Source organism: Hyla sarda, chromosome 6 (genome assembly GCF_029499605.1).
Source record: "Hyla sarda isolate aHylSar1 chromosome 6, aHylSar1.hap1, whole genome shotgun sequence".
Lineage (NCBI taxonomy): Eukaryota > Metazoa > Chordata > Amphibia > Anura > Hylidae > Hyla > Hyla sarda.
The window spans coordinates 51,043,356-51,065,460 of record NC_079194.1 but is presented as its reverse complement, the minus strand read 5'-3'; the positions used below and the strand labels follow the sequence as shown (position 1 = coordinate 51,065,460).

The 22,105-nt window shown below is 46.9% G+C and overlaps 1 protein-coding gene across 1 annotated transcript in view; it reads right to left on the bottom strand.

The window, feature by feature from the left end:
* The window catches only part of PDE4DIP (phosphodiesterase 4D interacting protein), a 190,313-nt gene that overhangs the window by 22,850 nt on the left and 145,358 nt on the right, over positions 1–22,105 (bottom strand). The window contains exons 23-28 of the mRNA XM_056528102.1: positions 21,259–21,384; positions 12,457–12,569; positions 9,478–9,856; positions 9,175–9,319; positions 3,896–4,012; positions 276–681 (exon numbers count right to left, since the gene is read on the bottom strand). Of these exons, the coding sequence (XP_056384077.1) occupies positions 276–681; positions 3,896–4,012; positions 9,175–9,319; positions 9,478–9,856; positions 12,457–12,569; positions 21,259–21,384 (1,286 nt within the window). The remainder of the gene's footprint in view (positions 1–275; positions 682–3,895; positions 4,013–9,174; positions 9,320–9,477; positions 9,857–12,456; positions 12,570–21,258; positions 21,385–22,105) is intronic.

Here is a 22,105-nt window from a genome sequence, read left to right as displayed (position 1 = left end):
GAGATCACAGGGGCCCCAGCGCTCGGACCCACCCGCGATCTAAAACTTATCCCCTATCCTTCGCATAGGGGATAAAGTTCAGAGCACTACAGATGCCCTTTAACCCTTCCTATCAGCTGCTGTATGCTCCAGAGGAAGTTGTGTTGTTCTTTCCAGTCTGACCACAGTGCTCTTTGCTGACACCTCTGCCCGTGTCAGGAACTATCCAGAGCGGGAGAGATTTGCTATTGAAACAGGTAACAATATTGTTTGGATGGTAAAGTTTTGTTACTTACCCAGCACTAGTAGCTGGTTTTAGGTGGCACTGAGTTCCGGCATCTTTTCCCAGATGGTATACATAAGATTCCAGTCTGGATACTCTTTTGGCTAATTGCTCGATAAATGTACATGAGTGATGCCTGGTGGTATCGGACTGCCAGCCCTCGTCTTCCTCTGTGCTGCTGTGAGATTTGGAGGATGGGCTACTCTGGCTTTCCAGATGTGGCATCATCTTCTGAGATGTCCGGAGCTGGTCCTTCAGCTTCTTCACATGCTGCTCTAGTACATCGGCATCTGGTTTGTGGTCAGTTTGCCAAAAGACTTCGTTTGTGGAGGGTGTCATAGGAGACCAGTATTGATAGTTAGAATTGTTCTCCGCCATTGGGTTGACTTCAATAAACATGTCATCATCCTCTTCACATTCTGGAGAAATGGTAGATGTTTAGAATCAAAATCAAAAGTATAGTGCACGACACACAACATCTTTACGGTTTATACAGCAAAGATATGGAATGACCGGCACGAGCAGGACTAAGGCTGTGATTTCAGTAATATGGAGCTGTGGTGGAGTGCATGTATGAGTGCCAGTTAAAGGGTACCTCTCATCAAATAAAACTTTTGATATATTTTAGATTAATGAATGTTGAATAACTTTCCAATAGCATGTTAATGAAAAATATGCTTCTTTCTATTGTATTTTTCCCGACCAGTCCTGTCAGCAAGCATTTCTGACTCATGCTGGAGTCCTAAACACTCAGAGCTGCCAGCCTGCTTTGTTCACAGCCAAACAGGCTGTGAACAAAGCAGGCTGGCAGCTCTGAGTGTTCTCCTTTGTGAACAAAGCAGACTGGCAGCTCGTAGTGTTTAGGACTCCAGCATGAGTCTGAAATGCTTGCTGCCAGGACTGGTAGGGAGACCCCTAGTGGTCATTTCTTCAAAGTGGAAAATTAAATAGAAAGAAGCATATTTTTTAATAACATGCAATTGTAAAGTTATTCTGCATACATTAATCTATAATATATCAAAAGTTTTTTTGATGAGAGGTACCCTTTAAGGTGGTGCAAAGTCCGTGTGTAGATCAATAGATACGAAAACCAAGAAACAAGACTGCACTCACCAATGGCAACAGAGCTTTATTGCAGCATACCAGGTACACAAACAGGTGGAAGGAGGGAGGCGGGGGACGTACGTCCCCCGCCTCCCTCCTTCCACCTGTTTGTGTACCTGGTATGCTGCAATAAATCTCCGTTGCCATTGGTGAGTGCAGTCTTGTTTCTTGGTTTTCGTATCTTTATGGTTTATGTGATGATAATATATATATATATATATATATATATATTTTATATATATATGTGTGTGTGTGTTTGTGACTGCATTTGGATAAACGAGACTAAATTATAAAAAGAGTTTAGGTATATTTAATGTAATAATAAAACATAAAGAATATGTACCCAATTATTATATACAAAATAAACGTGTTTCTCTATTAATAGTGATTAATGGCATTTTGCTACAATTTACCATCGACATGTAAGACCTCTGGGACCCACACAATAATTGTTTTACCATGACATTTTTTTTTTATTCATGTGCTATATCTGGAATAGCAGCTCTCTTGCAGTTTATAGATTAAGGAGGCATTGTGCTTAAAGGGGTATTCCAGGCAAAAACTTTTTTTTATATATCAACTGGCTCCGGAAAGTTAAACAGATTTGTAAATTACTTCTATGAAAAAAATCTTAATCCTTCCAATAGTTATTAGCTTCTGAAGTTGAGTTGCTGTTTTCTGTCTAACTGCTTTCTGATGACTCACGTCCCGGGAGCTGTCCAGCTCCTATGGGGATATTCTCCCATCATGCAAGGGATATTCTCCCATCATGCACAGCTCCCGTGACGTGACATCATCATTGAGCAGTTAGACAGAAGCTACTAACTATTGGAAGGATTAAGATTTTTTAATAGAAGTAATTTACAAATCTGTTTAACTTTCTGGAGCCAGTTGATATATAAAAAAAAGTTTTTGCCTGGAATACCCCTTTAATAATAAAACCAAAGGGGCTGCAATGCTTTACCTAGTGCAGTGTCCCCTGTTATCATGATCAATGGGGCTCCCAGTGATTGGGCTTAAACTGACGTCATCGATTACTTTTAGCACTGACCCTATTTAACATACACTCAATAAACTGGCCTTACATGCTTCTATGGGGAGATAATTTTTTATATATATATATATATATATATGTATATATTACTGGGAAGAACATGGACAAAGAAATAAAGATTTCTTAATTTAGAAACCACCCCCTCCCCCTCTTGAAATCTGATTTTGATAAATTCACCTTGCCAAATAGCTGGTGTTTGACTTGGTTCACATCACGTTAAAATGTCCTGTGAATGTTTTTAAAATAAAATGTCAATTTTTTTTGTAAAAATTTGCCTCCATATCTATTTCTAAAAGGATCACATGTTTGTTTGCAATGGCATAGCACTTGTAAGAACCCAAAGGGTTAAACATCCCTGAGAGTGTTTGTTTATCTAGTTGCTGTGGCTACGCCTAGCTCTGGGCTGGTCAGCTGACGTGTTAGTTCACCTGTGTGTTGCCTGTATAAACCTGCAGTCTGCTTTCAGGTCTTGCCTGTGATAGAGCTCACTCAAGTAACTAACGTTTATTATCTATATTCCTGATCTTCCGGTATTTGTGACTTTCTGGCTTGGCATCCTGACTCTTCTCTGTATTTGCGACTTGGCACCTTTGACAACTCCTGGTATTGACTCGGCTAGTGAACATTGACTAATTGTGTGTGTGTGTTAGATATTATTTCTGTTAGTCTGTGTGCTCCCTTACTGTATCCTGACCTGTGTCTGTATTGTAGTTTTTTTAGTTGACAGTGACTTCCATCACATTTTTAGGGAGGGACTGTCACCGCTATATAGGGCGGATAGGCAAGTAGGCAGGGATAGAGGGAGGGGGTGAGATCAGTACTGCACTCCCTCCCTGCCCATACTGATCAGAAATATCGGTGATCTACTTGTACATTTTCTATACTAGAAGATCCCTGCAGATGAGAACTGAAGAGGGTAAGAGACCTCCTGCTGCCATCTTCACTCATGGTACCCCAGGGTGGTGCTGTGAGTGGTCTGATGAGTGCTGTGATCAGTACTGATCGCCATTGTCCGCCATTAGTGGTAAGTTCCCGGCTGCTGATAGCACCTGGGACCTACCATCTATAAAGCGAGTACAGCTCCTGCTTCATGTGCATGATATAAATGTACTTCTTGGTGCGATAAATACCACAGCACCATGATGTACATTTACGTCCTGTCTCCTGTAGGGGTAAAACAAGTTGGTAGGTGACATAATCCTTTAGTTCATATTTGTTTTTTTTTTGCAGTTAATTTTTTTGCTAAAAAACAAAAAATGATCACGATAGATCTGTAGATGGAGGCCATTGCCAATTTGGGTAGTGATAATTATGTCATTGTTATATTTTGTAATGTGAAATCCACAGAGTTATTGATCTAATAAATCCAAATTCATAGTGTTACATATTATTTCATATCACAAGATGTCTCAAGCACTTTTGTTTTAGATGACAGGTACATTACATTTACATGTCTCGATCTACAGATTTCTGACCTGGACTGGTTGTTTCTTCTCGATCTATTTCATTTTCACTCTTTCCACAGGTTTCATAGCCAAGATCCTGAAAGTCCATGTGAACTTCACTGGTATCACGCTTTATAAGTGGTCCATCTGTTATAGGAAAGGAAATAGTACAATCACTAACATTTCAAATTATATGTAAACAATTTCTATACAAAAATAATAAAATAATTTTAATAATTAATAATAATAATTAATAATAATAATAACAATAATAATAACACTTTTTTTTTGTTGCTGACGGATTTCTGCAGCAGATGTTTCCGCCACGTGCACGGTCCAGCAGAATCCCATTGAAAACAATAGGACTCTGCTGCATTGGAATTTCCAAGCGTAATTTTTCCGCCAGATTCCACTCAGAATTTCCATTGTGTGAACATGGCCTAACTCTCAATGAGACTTATGCACTTGTCTGCAGGTATCTTGGCCCATGTCTCATAATCTACCGCTCCAGCTGTCTCAGGTGTAAAGATGTATTATCCAGACTGCAGGTATCTTGGCCCACTACTCATAAGATCCTGCTCCAGCTGTCTCAGGTGTACAGATGTATTCTCCAGACTGCAGGTATCTTGGCCCACTACTCATAAGATCCTGCTCCAGCTGTCTCAGGTGTACAGATGTATTCTCCAGACTGCAGGTATCATGGCCCGCTCCACATAAGATCCTGCTCCAGCTGTCTCAGGTATGAAGGTATTTTCTCCAGACTGCAGGTATCTTGGCCCAATCCTCATAAGATCTTGCTCCAGCTGTCTCAGGTGTGAAGATATCTTCTCCAGACTGCAGGTATCTTGGCCCACTCCTCATAAGATCCTGCTCCAGCTATCTCAGGTGTGAAGGTGTCTTCTCTAGACTGCAGGTATCTTGGCCCACTCCTCATAAGATCCTGCTCCAGCTGTCTCAGGTGCACAGGTGTCTTCTCTAGACTGCAGGTATCTTGGCCCACTCCTCATAAGAGCATCAAATCGCGTCGGTCCCGGCACTCATCAACGGCCGGGACCCGCGGCTAATACCACACATTGCCGATCGCGGCAATGTGCGGTATTAACCTTTTAGAAGCGGCGGTCAAAGCTGCCCGCCGCTTCTAAAGTGAAAGTATCCCGGCTAGTCTGCCGGGCTGTTCGGGACCACCGCGGTGAAATCGCGGCATCCCGAACAGCTTACAGGACACTGGGAGGGACCTTACCTGCCTCCTCGGTGTCTGATCGATGAATGACTGCTCTGTGCCTGAGATCAAGGCAGGAGCAGTCAAGCATCAACAACACTGATCACAGGCGTGTTAATACACGCCAGTGATCTGTGTAAGAGATCAGTGTGTGCAGTGTTATAGGCCCCTATGGGACCTATAACACTGCAAATAAAAAGTAAAAAAAAAGTGTTAATAAAGGTCATTTAACCCCTTCCCTAATAAATGTTTGAATCACCCCCCTTTTCCCATAAAAAAAATAAAACAGTGTAAATAAAAATAAAAATAAACATATGTGGTATCGCCGCTTGCATAAATGTCCGAACTATAAAAATATATCGTTAATTAAACCGCACGGTCAATGGCGTACATGTAAAATAATTCCAAAGTCCAAAAATGCGTATTTTGGTCACTTTTTATACCATTAAAAAATGAATAAAAAGTGATCAAAACAAAAATCATAGCGATAAAAACTTCAGATCACGGCGCAAAAAATTAGTCCTCATACCACCCTGTATGTGGAAAAATAAAAAAGTTATAGGGGTCAGAAGATGACATTTTTAAACGTATTTTGTCGCACTTCTGGAAAAAATCATAACTACATGCAGGAACTGCAGGAACTACATGCAGGAACTACATGCAGGAACTGCATGTATGTTACGCCGAGCGCTCCGGGTCCCCGTTCCTCCCCGGAGCGCTCGCCTCATCCTCGTTGTTGCAGCGCCCCGGTCAGATCCACTGACCGGGTGCGCTGCGGTCCCGCCTCCAGCCGGGATGCGATTCGCGATGCGGGTGGCGCCCGCTCGCGATGCGCACCCCGGTCCCCGTACCTGACTCGCTCTCCGTCGGTCCTGTCCCGGCGCGCGCGGCCCCGCTCCCTAGGGCGCGCGCGCGCCGGGTCTCTGCGATTTAAAGGGCCAGTGCACCAATGTTGGTGCCTGGCCCAATCTTCCCAATTAGCTTAATTAGTTTCCACCTGTGCACTCCCTACTTATACCTCACTTCCCCTGCACTCCCTTGCCGGATCTTGTTGCCCTTGTGCCTAGTGAAAGCGTTTTGTGCGTTTAAAGCCTGTGTACCAGAACTTCTGCTATCTCCCCTGACTACGAACCTTGCCGCCTGCCCCCGACCTTCTGCTACGTCCGACTTTGCTTCTGCCTACTCCCTTGTACCTCGCCTATCTTCAGCAGCCAGAGAGGTGAGCCGTTGCTAGTGGATACGACCTGGTCACTACCGCCGCAGCAAGACCATCCCGCTTTGCGGCGGGCTCTGGTGAAAACCAGTAGTGTCTTAGAACCGGTCCACTAGCACGGTCCTCGCTATCCCTCTCTGGCACAGAGGATCCACCTCCTGCCAGCCGGCATCGTGACAGTAGATCCGGCCATGGATTCCGCTGAGGTGCCGCTGTCAAGTCTTGCCGACATTTTCACGATGATCACCCAACAAAATCACCAGCTGGCATACTTGTCCTCCGTGAAACAGCAACTGAAGTCACAGTTACAGCAGCTGCTGCCACTGACACAGCAGCTGCAACTGCAACAACCATCTCCTCCGCCGTCTCCTGCAACTCCTCCGCAGCGTCCGGCCATGGATTCCGCTGAGGTACCGTTGTCAAGTCTTGCCGACATTTCCACGATGATCATCCAACAAAATCACCAGCTGGCATACTTGTCCACCGTGACACAGCAACTGAAGTCACCGTTACAGCAGCTGCAACTGCAACAACCATCTCCTCCGCCGGCTCCTGCAACTCCTCCGCAGCAACCGGCCGCTCCTAACCCCTGCTTGTCCCTGCCGGACAAATTTGATGAGGACTCTAGACTCTGCCGTGGTCTCCTTTCTGGAAAGGCCTTGTCTGGGGCCACACCACTCTGGGACCGCAATGATCCTGCCACAGCCACAGTCCAGTCCTTCTTCACTGAGGTCCGTGGTGTCTTCGAGGAGCCTGCCCGAGCTTCTTCTGCCGAGACTGCCCTGCTGAACCTGGCCCAGGGTGTTTCTTCCGTTGGCGAGTACGCCATTCAGTTCCGTGCTCTTGCTTCCGAGTTGTCCTGGAATAGTGAGGCTCTCTGCGCGACCTTTAAAAAAGGCCTATCCAGCAACATTAAAGATGTTCTGGCCGCACGAGAGACTCCTGCTAACCTACATGAACTCATTTATCTTGCCACTCGCATTGACATGCGTTTTTCCGGATGGCGTCTGGAGCTCCGCCTGGATATGGACTTTGTTCGCACGAGGCGTTTTTTCTCCCCGGCTCCTCTCTCCTCTGGTCCTCTGCAAACCGTTCCTGTGCCTCCCGCCGTGGAGGCTATGCAAGTTGACCGGTCTCGCTTGACACCTCAAGAGAGGACACGACGCCGCATGGAGAATCTTTGCCTGTACTATGCCGGTACCGAACACTTCCTGAAGGATTGTCCTATCCGTTCTCCCCGCCTGGAAAGACGTACGCTGACTCCGCACAAAGGTGACACAGTTCTTGATGTCAACTCTGCTTCTCCACGCCTTACTGTGCCTGTGCGGATATCTGCCTCTACCTTCTCTACTATGGCCTTCTTGGATTCCGGATCTGCAGGAAATTTTTTTTTGGCCTCTCTTATCAACAGGTTCAACGTCCCTGTGACCAGTCTCGCCAGACCCCTCTACATCAATTGTGTTTACAATAAAAAATTGGACTGTCTCGTGCGTTACCGCACGGAACCCCTCCTAATGTGCATCGGACCTCATCACGAAAAAATTTAGTTTTTTTTCCTCAGGTTCTTTGGCCCCAAGAAGAGGGGGAGACCCAAGGGGGGGGGTACTGTTACGCCGAGCGCTCCGGGTCCCCGTTCCTCCCCGGAGCGCTCGCCTCATCCTCGTTGTTGCAGCGCCCCGGTCAGATCCACTGACCGGGTGCGCTGCGGTCCCGCCTCCAGCCGGGATGCGATTCGTGATGCGGGTGGCGCCCGCTCGCGATGCGCACCCCGGTCCCCGTACCTGACTCGCTCTCCGTCGGTCCTGTCCCGGCGCGCGCGGCCCCGCTCCCTAGGGCGCGCGCGCGCCGGGTCTCTGCGATTTAAAGGGCCAGTGCACCAATGTTGGTGCCTGGCCCAATCTTCCCAATTAGCTTAATTAGTTTCCACCTGTGCACTCCCTACTTATACCTCACTTCCCCTGCACTCCCTTGCCGGATCTTGTTGCCCTTGTGCCTAGTGAAAGCGTTTTGTGCGTTTAAAGCCTGTGTACCAGAACTTCTGCTATCTCCCCTGACTACGAACCTTGCCGCCTGCCCCCGACCTTCTGCTACGTCCGACTTTGCTTCTGCCTACTCCCTTGTACCTCGCCTATCTTCAGCAGCCAGAGAGGTGAGCCGTTGCTAGTGGATACGACCTGGTCACTACCGCCGCAGCAAGACCATCCCGCTTTGCGGCGGGCTCTGGTGAAAACCAGTAGTGTCTTAGAACCGGTCCACTAGCACGGTCCTCGCTATCCCTCTCTGGCACAGAGGATCCACCTCCTGCCAGCCGGCATCGTGACAATGTAGTTATGATTTTTTCCAGAAGTGCAACAAAATCAAACCTATATGATACCAAGTAGGGTATCATTTTAACCGTATGGACCTACAGAATAATCATAAGGTGTCATTTTTACCGAAATATGCACTGCGTAGAAACGGAAGCCCCCAAAATTTACAAAATGGCATTTTTTCTTCGATTTTGTCACACAATGATTTTTTTTCTGTTTCGCCATGAATTTTTGGGTAAAATGACTAATGTCACTGGAAAGTAGAATTGGTGAAGCAAAAAATAAGCCATCATATGGATTTTTAGGTGGAAAATTGAAAGGGTTATGATTTTAAAAAGGTAAGGAGGAAAAAATGAAAGTGCAAAAACGGAAAAACCCTGAGTCCTTAAGGGGTTAACTACAAAGATCAGGTTTTGTCTCACCTGTCCACGAACTTTTTGGCAAGTCACGTCCGCTCTGTTTACAGATGCAAAAATTAAGCTTACAAAGAAAATATCACTGCTTCAGCTCCTTCTGCTGTATAACATGATACTAACTGAAAAAAATATAGAAAAATATAGAAACAAACCTAATTGGGATCCACTTTGTTTTTCATTCACAGAATGTGATGAGTTTTGACGCTGAGTGTTTGGGGTCTCCATTCGCACTTGTTGTGGCCACTTCACCATACTGTTCTGTACCGATAGACAATTAGCTGATGGACGATTGTCATCCTGCAGCAACAGAATATTAAATAGATTTATATCCATAAGATCAGGCGTATTGTAAATATCAGATGCTTCTATCAGTATACAACCAGAGAGGACATACTCACTAAATGACATGCACACTTACTGTATTACTCTTGACAACTCCAATATATTGTACATACCAGTGAATAATATCTCCCAGGTGCCGTCTTCGTAGGAATCTGACACAATCCTTCATTGGCTGGACTCATTGCACTCAAACTTCTCTTTAGAGATATTTCTCTTGCCGGACCTGAGATCACCGGCTGTGTTTCCGTCTCTTTATACCTATTTTCCTTGGCGTTGTTGGTGAATGGGTTCCAGTTCACTGTGCTATTTCTCTCCAAGCGTCTCACAAAGTTGAAATCGTTCTCGTCCAAATTTATTTGTGCTTTTCGTTTTCTTATCTCTTTTGCCATATCTGTTCCTTCTTCCATCTCTATTTTACCCATGTACTGTTCCATTGTTAAACTTGCTTTTTCTGTACTGAAATTGAACTCCTTGTGATCAGATTTCACATGTCTAATAATAATGTAAAGGTAGAAAATAATTAATATAATAATAATCATATATTATATTGGATTTAGATTCAGTATTTAGATTTGTGACAAGTATTATAAGAATAAGACAATTTTGCATTCTATTCATATATTACAAGTAATGATTGGACCTCGCCGAGGGAGAGAAGTCAGGGCCGCATAATCGAGCTCTGCATTGGGATTAGGATCCAAAAAAATGGTTATGGTGCAGGCGGTAATGAGGTTCTTCCAAATCCTGAACATTCCTGCATAGGTGAAGAGGATGCAAGGGTTGGGAGGAGGGAGTTGGCATAGTATAGAGGAGGAAGACAGAGGAGTCTTGGGAAGCAGAGTATTATAGAGGAGGAGGACAGAGGAGTCTTGGGAAGCAGAGTATTATAGAGGAGGAGGACAGAGGAGTCTTGGGAAGCAGAGTATTATAGAGGAGGAGGACAGAGGAGTCTTGGGAAGCAGAGTATTATAGAGGAGGAAGACAGAGGAGTCTTAGGAAGCAGAGTATTATAGAGGAGGAGGACAGGGATCTGGGGGGAGGGGCAGAGCAGTATGAAGGAGGAGGACAGAGGGGTCTGGGGGGGGGGAGAGAGGATTATAGAGGATTACAGAGGAGTCTGGGAGGGCAGAGGAGCATGAAGGAGGAGGAGGTCAGAGGGGTCTGAGGGGGGCAGAGAAATGTGGAGGATGAATACAAGGGGTTTGTGGAGACTTAGGGTCTAGAAGAGGAGATGAGTTTGGAGGAGACAGAGGGGTCTGGGTGACCTTAGGGGTCTAAAGGAGGACAGAGGGGTTCAAGGGACTTAGTGTTCTGAGGAAGGACTTAGGAATTGGGGGCTGGGGGGCAGAGGGGTCTGGAGGAGGAGGACAGAGGGGTCCAGGGGGACTTAGGGGTCTGAAGGAAGATTTAGGGGTCTGGAATACAGAGGATCTGGGTGACTTAAGGGCCTGAGGGATAAGGGAAAAATGGGTCTGGAAGAGGACTGATGGATCTGGGGACAGAGGGGTCTGGAGGAGGACAGTACATGGGTGAGATTCCACCAAACAGAGAGGCAACAGTATTATTTTCAGGGAGCATGATGTCTGGCAGGGTTATATTTTAGGGGTGCAGTGTGTGGCAGTATTATTTTCATGGGGCATGATGTCTGGCAGGGTTATATTTTAGGGGTGCAGTGTGTGGCAGGGTTATATTCAGGGGACACAGTGTCTAGCATGGTTATAATGATCATTGTCTTCATATAGAAAATAAGAATCTGCTGACAAAGTGAGGAACCAATGATGTCTTAGCATCAAACTCTGCAGAGGAAGATGTAGCTGGCAGAAGTCCCAATGTCTGGACCAGATGGAAAAGAAAAGGAACAACAACAAAGAGACGTCACCTGTGAGTCATATCTATGTGTATTCTGCCTGACTGTCCCATCAGAGCTGTAGTCACTTGTAAGTTCTGCAGTGATGAAGGGTAAAACTTACTCCAATCTCTGGCTCTTCAGCTGACACAAAGCTCTCCAGCCATGATGAAAGTTTTAGCTTTACAACACTTGGAGAGTCACTTGAACTGAGGTGATCGGTCGGACTCCCACCCCCAGAAATAGGCTGCAGTTTCTTAATTGCCCGAGCCTATTTTTGGTTCTGATCCGGCCCTGGATATGGCTTAAATAACAGCCCAATATACTGTGTGTGAACATAGCCTCATAGAAAAAAGTCTAGCACCTTGTTTCGGGGTATTAAAATTCACTTTTATTACAGATCCATTATGCAAGATACCATTGCTATCAAATGTCATGGTTATTGATAGCAATGATGTCTTTCATTGTGGATCCTTTAATACAGAGGGGCAAAGTGCTAGACTTTTCCCCATAAAATCCTATATGTACTTTCTCTTTATGCTTGTAGTATATGTAAAACAAAACAGACAAACAGCGCAACTTTGTGCCATTACTCTGGTGGGGCGGGGGTTGTCACTAGCAACAGAGAAGAAAAGTGCTCACCTTTAGGTGTTATGCTAAGAGCACAACACCTCCTTTAGCCTATTATACCCCATCCACGGGTGTGAAGTCAGGTAGAAAGTCAGAGTGCAGCCGGGATCATGCTCGTCGCTGGAGGACGGTCAGGGAAGTCACACATAGAGAAGTTGCGGGTGGCAACTCAAAGAAAGGCAATCCTCCTGGTGCTCACCCGATGACAGGTAATAATCCAATAGGATCGCAGATGTAAAATAATAATATTTTATTATAAGCGCTTAGACTACGCGTTTCAAGGGGTGGGACCCCCTCTTCATCAGGTCATCAGAGATGACCTGATGAAGAGGGGGTCCCACCCCTTGAAACGCGTAGTCTAAGCGCTTATAATAAAATATTATTATTTTACATCTGCGATCCTATTGGATTATTACCTGTCATCGGATGAGCGCCCGGAGGATCGCCTTTCTTTGAGTTGCCACCCGCAACTTCTCTATGTGTACTTTCTCTTTATAATACACTCCTGGTTTTTACTTTAGAAACTGCATAAAAACCTGAACAAAACCCGGTCGTGTAAGAGCGCCTTGATAACATATGGGTAAAGATGGCATTCTAGATTTTATTTAGGAGATACCTCATGTCAGGTGTTGAGAAGTTGACAGCACCTTCAAGCTCACACTTGTGAACACGCAGCTCTTCTTCTACCCTGTTCTTTTTTCTGATCAAATCCTGAAGCTCATTCTTTAACTGTAAATATAAAACACATTACAAAACATAAATAGATAATAAATAATAATATTTTCATGCATATATATTTACACACAATAAAGAGATATCATCTACGTGAAAGACTGAATAATCTTCCCAATACATTCCTACATACACAGCATACACCATCTCTTAATACAAAGATATAGGGGGGATTTATTAATTGTTACGCCGAGCGCTCCGGGTCCCCGCTCCTCCCCGGAGCTACACTCTCGCTACTGCAGCGCTCCGGTCAGATCCACTGACCCGGTGCGCTGCGATACCGCCTCCAGCCGGGATGCGATTCGCGATGCGGGTGGCGCCCGCTCGCGATGCGCACCCCGGCTCCCGTACCTGACTCGCTCTCCGTCGGTCCTGTCCCGGCGCGCGCGGCCCCGCTCCCTAGGGCGCGCGCGCGCCGGGTCTCTGCGATTTAAAGGGCCACTGCGCCGCTGATTGGCGCAGTGGTTCTAATTAGTGTGTTCACCTGTGCACTCCCTATTTATACCTCACTTCCCCTGCACTCCCTCGCCGGATCTTGTTGCCATTGTGCCAGTGAAAGCGTTTCCTTGTGTGTTCCTAGCCTGTGTTCCAGACCTCCTGCCGTTGCCCCTGACTACGATCCTTGCTGCCTGCCCCGACCTTCTGCTACGTCCGACCTTGCTTCTGTCTACTCCCTTGTACCGCGCCTATCTTCAGCAGTCAGAGAGGTTGAGCCGTTGCTAGTGGATACGACCTGGTCACTACCGCCGCAGCAAGACCATCCCGCTTTGCGGCGGGCTCTGGTGAAAACCAGTAGTGACTTAGAACCGGTCCACTAGCACGGTCCACGCCAATCCCTCTCTGGCACAGAGGATCCACCTCCTGCCAGCCGGCATCGTGACAGTAGATCCGGCCATGGATCCCGCTGAAGTTCCTCTGCCAGTTGTCGCCGACCTCACCACGGTGGTCGCCCAGCAGTCACAACAGATAGCGCAACAAGGCCACCAGCTGTCTCAACTGACCGTTATGCTACAGCAGCTACTACCACAGCTTCAGCAATCATCTCCTCCGCCAGCTCCTGCACCTCCTCCGCAGCGAGTGGCCGCTCCAGGCCTACGACTATCCTTGCCGGATAAATTTGATGGGGACTCTAAATTTTGCCGTGGCTTTCTTTCCCAATGTTCCCTGCACTTGGAGCTGATGTCGGACCAGTTTCCTACTGAAAGGTCTAAGGTGGCTTTCGTAGTCAGCCTTCTGTCTGGAAAAGCTCTGTCATGGGCCACACCGCTCTGGGACCGCAATGACCCCGTCACTGCCTCTGTACACTCCTTCTTCTCAGAAATTCGAAGTGTCTTTGAGGAACCTGCCCGAGCCTCTTCTGCTGAGACTGCCCTGTTGAACCTGGTCCAGGGTAATTCTTCCGTTGGCGAGTACGCCGTACAATTCCGTACTCTTGCTTCAGAACTTTCCTGGAATAATGAGGCCCTCTGCGCGACCTTTAAAAAAGGCCTATCCAGCAACATTAAAGATGTTCTGGCCGCACGAGAAATCCCTGCTAACCTACATGAACTCATTCATCTAGCCACTCGCATTGACATGCGTTTTTCCGAAAGGCGTCAGGAGCTCCGCCAGGATATGGACTTTGTTCGCACGAGGCGTTTTCTCTCCCCGGCTCCTCTCACCTCTGGTCCCCTGCAATCCGTTCCTGTGCCTCCCGCCGTGGAGGCTATGCAGGTCGACCGGTCTCGCCTGACACCTCAAGAGAGGACACGTCGCCGCATGGAGAATCTCTGCCTGTACTGTGCCGGTACCGAACACTTCCTGAAGGATTGTCCTATCCGTCCTCCCCGCCTGGAAAGACGTACGCTGACTCCGCACAAAGGTGAGACAGTCCTTGACGTCAACTCTGCTTCTCCACGTCTTACTGTGCCTGTGCGGATATCTGCCTCTACCTTCTCCTTCTCTACTATGGCCTTCTTGGATTCCGGATCTGCAGGAAATTTTATTCTGGCCTCTCTCATCAACAGGTTCAACATCCCGGTGACCAGTCTCGCCAGACCCCTCTACATCAATTGTGTTAACAATGAAAGATTGGACTGTACCATACGTCTCCGCACGGAGCCCCTCCTAATGTACATCGGACCTCATCACGAGAAAATTTAGTTTTTGGTCCTCCCCAATTGCACTTCCGAAATTCTCCTTGGACTACCCTGGCTTCAACACCATTCCCCAACCCTGGATTGGTCCACTGGAGAGATCAAGAGTTGGGGCCCCTCTTGTTTCAAGGACTGCCTTAAACCGGTTCCCAGTACTCCTTGCCGTGACTCTGTGGTTCCCCCTGTAACCGGTCTCCCTAAGGCCTATATGGACTTTGCGGATGTTTTTTGCAAAAAACAAGCTGAGACTCTACCTCCTCACAGGACTTATGACTGTCCTATTGACCTCCTCCCGGGCACTACTCCACCCCGGGGCAGAATTTATCCTCTCTCTGCCCCAGAGACTCTTGCTATGTCTGAGTACATCCAGGAAAATTTAAAAAAGGGCTTTATCCGCAAAACCTCCTCTCCTGCCGGAGCCGGATTTTTCTTTGTGTCCAAAAAAGATGGCTCCCTACGTCCTTGCATTGACTACCGCGGTCTTAATAAAATCACGGTAAAGAACCGCTACCCCCTACCTCTCATCTCTGAACTCTTTGATCGCCTCCAAGGTGCCCACATCTTTACCAAACTGGACTTAAGAGGTGCTTATAATCTCATCCGCATCAGAGAGGGGGATGAATGGAAAACAGCATTTAACACTAGAGATGGACACTTTGAGTATCTGGTCATGCCCTTTGGCCTGTGCAACGCCCCTGCCGTCTTCCAAGACTTTGTTAATGAAATTTTTCGTGACCTCTTATACTCCTGTGTTGTTGTATATCTGGACGATATCCTGATTTTTTCTGCCAATCTAGAAGAACACCGCCAGCATGTCCGTATGGTTCTTCAGAGACTTTGTGACAATCAACTTTATGCCAAGATGGAGAAATGTCTGTTTGAATGCCAATCTCTTCCTTTCCTAGGATACTTGGTCTCTGGCCAGGGACTACAAATGGATCCAGACAAACTCTCTGCCGTCTTAGATTGGCCACGCCCCTCCGGACTCCGTGCTATCCAACGTTTTTTGGGGTTCGCCAATTATTACAGACAATTTATTCCACATTTTTCTACCATTGTGGCTCCTATCGTGGCTTTAACCAAAAAGAATGCCAATCCTAAGTCATGGCCTCCTCAAGCGGAAGACGCCTTTAAACAGCTCAAGTCTGCCTTTTCTTCGGCTCCCGTGCTCTCCAGACCTGACCCATATAAACCCTTCCTATTGGAGGTTGATGCCTCCTCAGTAGGAGCTGGAGCGGTCCTTCTACAAAAAAATTCTTCCGGGCATGCTGTTACTTGTGGTTTTTTTTCTAGGACCTTCTCTCCGGCGGAGAGGAACTACTCCATCGGGGATCGAGAGCTTCTAGCCATTAAATTAGCACTTGAGGAATGGAGGCATCTGCTGGAGGGATCAAGATTTCCAGTTATTATTTACACCGATCACAAGAACCTCTCCTATCTCCAGTCTGCCCAACGGCTGAATCCTCGCCAGGCCAGGTGGTCTCTGTTCTTTGCCCGATTTAATTTTGAAATTCACTTTCGGCCTGCCGATAAGAACATTAGGGCCGATGCTCTCTCTCGTTCCTCGGATGCCTCGGAAGTAGAGCTCTCTCCGCAACACATCATTCCTCCTGACTGCCTGATCTCCACTTCTCCAGCCTCCATCAGGCAAACTCCTCCAGGGAAGACCTTCGTCTCTCCACGCCAACGCCTCGGAATCCTCAAATGGGGTCACTCCTCCCATCTCGCAGGCCATGCGGGCATCAAGAAATCCGTGCAACTCATCTCTCGTTTCTATTGGTGGCCGACTCTGGAGACGGATGTCGTGGATTTTGTGCGAGCCTGCACTGTCTGTGCCCGGGATAAGACTCCTCGCCAGAAGCCCGCTGGTCTTCTTCATCCTCTGCCTGTCCCCGAACAGCCTTGGTCTCTGATTGGTATGGACTTTATTACAGACTTACCCCCATCTCGTGGCAACACTGTTGTTTGGGTGGTCGTTGATCGATTCTCCAAAATGGCACATTTCATCCCTCTTCCTGGTCTTCCTTCAGCGCCTCAGTTGGCAAAACAATTTTTTGTACACATTTTTCGTCTTCACGGGTTGCCCACGCAGATCGTCTCGGATAGAGGCGTCCAATTCGTGTCAAAATTCTGGAGGGCTCTCTGTAAACAACTCAAGATTAAATTAAACTTTTCTTCTGCATATCATCCTCAATCCAACGGGCAAGTAGAAAGAATTAACCAGGTCTTGGGTGATTATTTACGGCATTTTGTTTCCTCCCGCCAGGATGACTGGGCAGATCTTCTACCATGGGCTGAATTCTCGTATAACTTCAGAATCTCTGAATCTTCCTCCAAATCCCCATTTTTCGTGGTGTACGGCCGTCACCCTCTTCCCCCCCTCCCTACTCCCTTGCCCTCTGGTTTGCCCGCTGTGGATGAAATATCTCGTGATCTTTCCACCATATGGAAAGAGACCCAAAATTCTCTCTTACAGGCTTCATCACGCATGAAGAAGTTTGCTGATAAAAAAAAGAAGAGCTCCCCCCATTTTTTCTCCTGGAGACAAGGTATGGCTCTCCGCTAAATATGTCCGCTTCCGTGTCCCTAGCTACAAATTGGGACCACGCTATCTTGGTCCTTTCAAAATTTTGTGCCAGATTAATCCTGTCTCTTACAAACTTCTTCTTCCTCCTTCTCTTCGTATTCCTAATGCCTTTCACGTTTCTCTTCTTAAACCACTCATCATCAACCGTTTCTCTCCCAAACTTGTTTCTCCCACTCCTGTTTCCGGCTCCTCGGACATCTTCTCCGTAAAGGAGATACTGGCCTCCAAGAAGGTCAGAGGGAAAACTTTTTTTTTAGTCGATTGGGAGGGTTGTGGTCCTGAAGAGAGATCCTGGGAACCTGAGGACAATATCCTAGACAAAAGTCTGCTCCTCAGGTTCTCAGGCTCTAAGAAGAGGGGGAGACCCAAGGGGGGGGGTACTGTTACGCCGAGCGCTCCGGGTCCCCGCTCCTCCTCGGAGCGCTCACTACACTCTCGCTACTGCAGCGCTCCGGTCAGATCCACTGACCCGGTGCGCTGCGATACCGCCTCCAGCCGGGATGCGATTCGCGATGCGGGTGGCGCCCGCTCGCGATGCGCACCCCGGCTCCCGTACTTGACTCGCTCTCCGTCGGTCCTGTCCCGGCGCGCGCGGCCCCGCTCCCTAGGGCGCGCGCGCCGGGTCTCTGCGATTTAAAGGGCCACTGCGCCGCTGATTGGCGCAGTGGTTCTAATTAGTGTGTTCACCTGTGCACTCCCTATTTATACCTCACTTCCCCTGCACTCCCTCGCCGGATTTTGTTGCCATTGTGCCAGTGAAAGCGTTTCCTTGTGTGTTCCTAGCCTGTGTTCCAGACCTCCTGCCGTTGCCCCTGACTACGATCCTTGCTGCCTGCCCCGACCTTCTGCTACGTCCGACCTTGCTTCTGTCTACTCCCTTGTACCGCGCCTATCTTCAGCAGTCAGAGAGGTTGAGCCGTTGCTAGTGGATACGACCTGGTCACTACCGCCGCAGCAAGACCATCCCGCTTTGCGGCGGGCTCTGGTGAAAACCAGTAGTGACTTAGAACCGGTCCACTAGCACGGTCCACGCCAATCCCTCTCTGGCACAGAGGATCCACCTCCTGCCAGCCGGCATCGTGACATTAATGCACAAAGTATGCACAAAAATTAGCTTTATTCAGCCGCCTACGCCACTTTTCCTAAAAGTCCCTTCATAGACTAATGGGGTACTCCGGTGGAAAACTATTTTTTTCAAATCAACTGGTGCTAGAAAGTTAAACAGATTTGTAAATGACTTCTATTACAAAATCTTAATCCTTCCAGTGCTTATCAGCTGGAATTTGTGTAGTTCTTTTCTGTCTGACCACAGTGCTCTCTGCTGACACCTCTGTCCATGTCAGGAACTGTCCAGAGTACAAAAAATCCCCATAGGAAACCTCTCCTGCTTTGGAAAGTTCCTGACATGGACAGAGGTGTCAGCAGAGAGCACTGAGGACAGACTGGAAAGAACTACGCAACTTCCAGCTGATAAGTACTGGAAGGATTAACATTTTTTAATAGAAATAATTTACAAGTCTGTATAACTTTCTAGCACCAGTTGATTTGAAAAAAAAAAGAAAAAAATTGTTTTCCACCTAAAAACAATTTCTGGTGGAAGTGCTGGTTGGGTGCCAATAAAGCACTTTCACCTTATTCTTCCTTAAATTCTATGGAACCTTTGAAAAGCATGTTTTATTATTCCTCCTTTGTATTATGGCAAACAAATTCGGAAACTATTTTCTACATAGGTCTCTATTTAATATTTTGTTTAATTTTGCATCTGCAGTTTGCTGTGGGAGCTCTGTTTTCTCTCTGTACTCTCTCCAGTCTGTTTGAGCTGTCCTCCAAGGATTCTCTTCCGCTGTTTGGAACCTGAGCTGGTGTGTAACCCCTTCCCCTCCCGCAGAACAGCCGTCTGATGGATTGATCAGACTAATAGTTGAAGACTATGTAGAAAGATACTTCATTGTGCATTTAAGAAACAATTCAACAATAAAAACAATTCAATGCTAAGGTGTCCAGCGGTGTTTGAGGTCACGGTCATGTTGAGGATGTGCGTTACGACCCATGGTGATCAGAGAGGGATGAAACTGATCTTTCAAGACTTTGCTGTAGCCAAAAGTGGATCCAGCAGGACGGTAAAGTATAAGTCCATGCTTTATATTTCCCATTCCTTGTGAGCACCCTTATGGCTTTGGCTCAAAAACTGCAGTAGTAGTTTTCAAAAAAATTGTCATGCAAAAGCACAGTCTGAGACAGGTTGTCTTAAAGTGATACTGTCATTAAAAACAACTTTTGGCATGTCGTTCAGACCGGGTGTGACTCTTAAGACTCGCTGCGATCATGAGTTATTGGCCAGGGAAGCAGGCAGCATTGCGCACCACTTCCCGACTGGCCGAGAGATCCGTCCATTTCTCTGCAGAGAATCTTCACATCTGTCTGATGCGGTAGCGCTCCTCCAAACTCCTGACATTCTCTGCACATATCCTGCTGGACTACTGACTGACCTGGAATTCCACCAGCCCGGTGACCGGAGGGTGCATTGCACATCCTATTACCATATGTTCTTCCAGTTGTTGTGTCTGCCACACAACAACTTAAGGTGAGTACAACCTGATTTGCACCTTTGTTGCAACGTTCCTTTGAGTACAAACATATTGTCCCATGAGAAGAAGTTCTGCCATTTTTTTCAGATATCTGTAGAGAAATGGACGGATCTCAGCCGGCCCGGGGAGTGGAGAGCAATACTACCTACTTCCCTGGCTAATAACTCATGATTGCAGTGGTTCTTAAAGGGGTACTCTGGCCCTAGACATCTTATCCCCTATCCAAAGGATAGGGGATAAGACCCCGTGATCTCTCTGCTGCACCCGGCGTTCTTTTAGAACATCGGGTAAAGCGTCAGAGCCTCGAGATGTCACGGCCACACACCCTCAATGCAAGTCTATAAGAGGGGGCATGACGGGCATCACGCTCCCTCCCATAGACTTCCTTTGATGGGGCAGGGCCGTGAGATCATGAGTGGGGCATGACCGTGACATCACAAGCCTCTGCCCCGCATCGCCAGTCACCCGACATGGAGCGAATTTCGCTCTGTGCACCGCATGTCTGGGGTGCCAGAGCCGAGATCGTGGGGGTCCCCAGTGGAGAGGCTACCACGATCAGACATCTTATCCCCTATCCGTTGGATAGGAGATAATATGTCTAGGGGTGGAGTACCCCTTTAAGATGGGTACAAGGGAAAGGGCGGGGGGGGGGGGGGGTAGATCAGCTCACCAACTCTTCATAGATAACAGGCACCATTATGTGTGGTCCCGAAGCATGGAAGCTTTTCCCCGATAACAGCAGAAATTGAAGGAAGAAGTTTTATGAGTGACATGTCACTTGCCACTACTGTGGCATCCCTTTTTTAAAGTTAAGTTTTACTGGATTTTCTTCCTTCAATTTCTACCCCTATAAGAGTGAGACCCAGTGCGAACAACAACTTGTGACACCCCTTTTATTGTGATTTCATGGTCGTCCCCCCCAGTTCCGGTGTCTTGATGACTGTTGTCTTGAGCCTTTTCCGAGATCCTGTTCAGCTCGAGACAACAGCTGATCACAGGGGCAGCGGCACATACAGCTGGACCGCACATGTCATCAGGGGCTGGCTTGTCAGGAAAGACAAAAAGAAGCCAAGCCCCCTGTGATCAGCTGTTGTCTTGAAAACACTTCACTATAAGTTGTATTTTATTTTCCCACAAAGTGGGTGCTTTCCGGTACTACTTTTCTCATTATAGTAAAAATGTTGGGCTGTTGGACGTCCCTTTTTGAAAATCTTATTTATTTATTTTTTTTTTTTTCCAGAAGTTTTGTTTCCAGAAAACTGGAGCAAAAGGCAATGTAGCGGCAGCCAGGTAAGACATCATCATGAAAGAACCTTAAGGGTCTCATAAAAGTATTTTTTTTCTACCATCTCGGTCATCTGGACAATGATCTTTACCTTCTGCACATCTTCCTTCATCTTTTCATCACTTCCATTTCTTTTAGGTTCTGTCAATGGATTTGGTTTCTTTTCAGCACTGTTGTTAATGTCAGGCGTACCTACGAATGAATATCGGAAGGTTATCTGAAAGGAAGAACAGGGTCTGACTACACATGGGGTGTTTATAGCCTGTAACCCTTTTGTGCTTGCAAAAATGCTTTCCGTTATACTAGCAATGTCATATACAGTGTGTTTGTGTGTGTGTGTGTGTGTGTATATATATATATATATATATATATATATATATATATATATAATGTTCATATTCCAAAACTCTTTACAAATAGGAAAATTCCAAATGACAAGTAAGTAAAAAAGGGAGAAGATGACCCTGCTTCTAAGAGCTTACAATCTAATATGGGGGCATTCACACTGTCTGTATGCCACTGGTTTATGTTGGAATACCATTAAAAAGGTAGACATATACTGTGGCATGCAATAGTGAAGAACAAACGGGGCACTCACAAGGTGAACATCCACTCCTAATCTATTTTCCGGCTATTTGGAAACATGCACATGGATATGGCGGTCCGGGTATTCATATAGATATGCCACCTGCGGGGTGCATACAAAGAAACGGAAGTATCATAGTAACTTTGAAAAAGAAAGGTAGTATGCACTCACCGCTAGGCTATGGCTGTCATACATCGGAATCCAGGGACATCGGTGAAATCGGCGTCTTCAAGGAGCGCTCGGAGGCTACACCGGTAGTTTCGCGGGATCTACCCACTTCATCCGGCCTATGAGGCCGGATGAAGTGGGTAGATCCCGCGAAACTGCCAGTGTAGCCTCCGAGCGCTCCTTG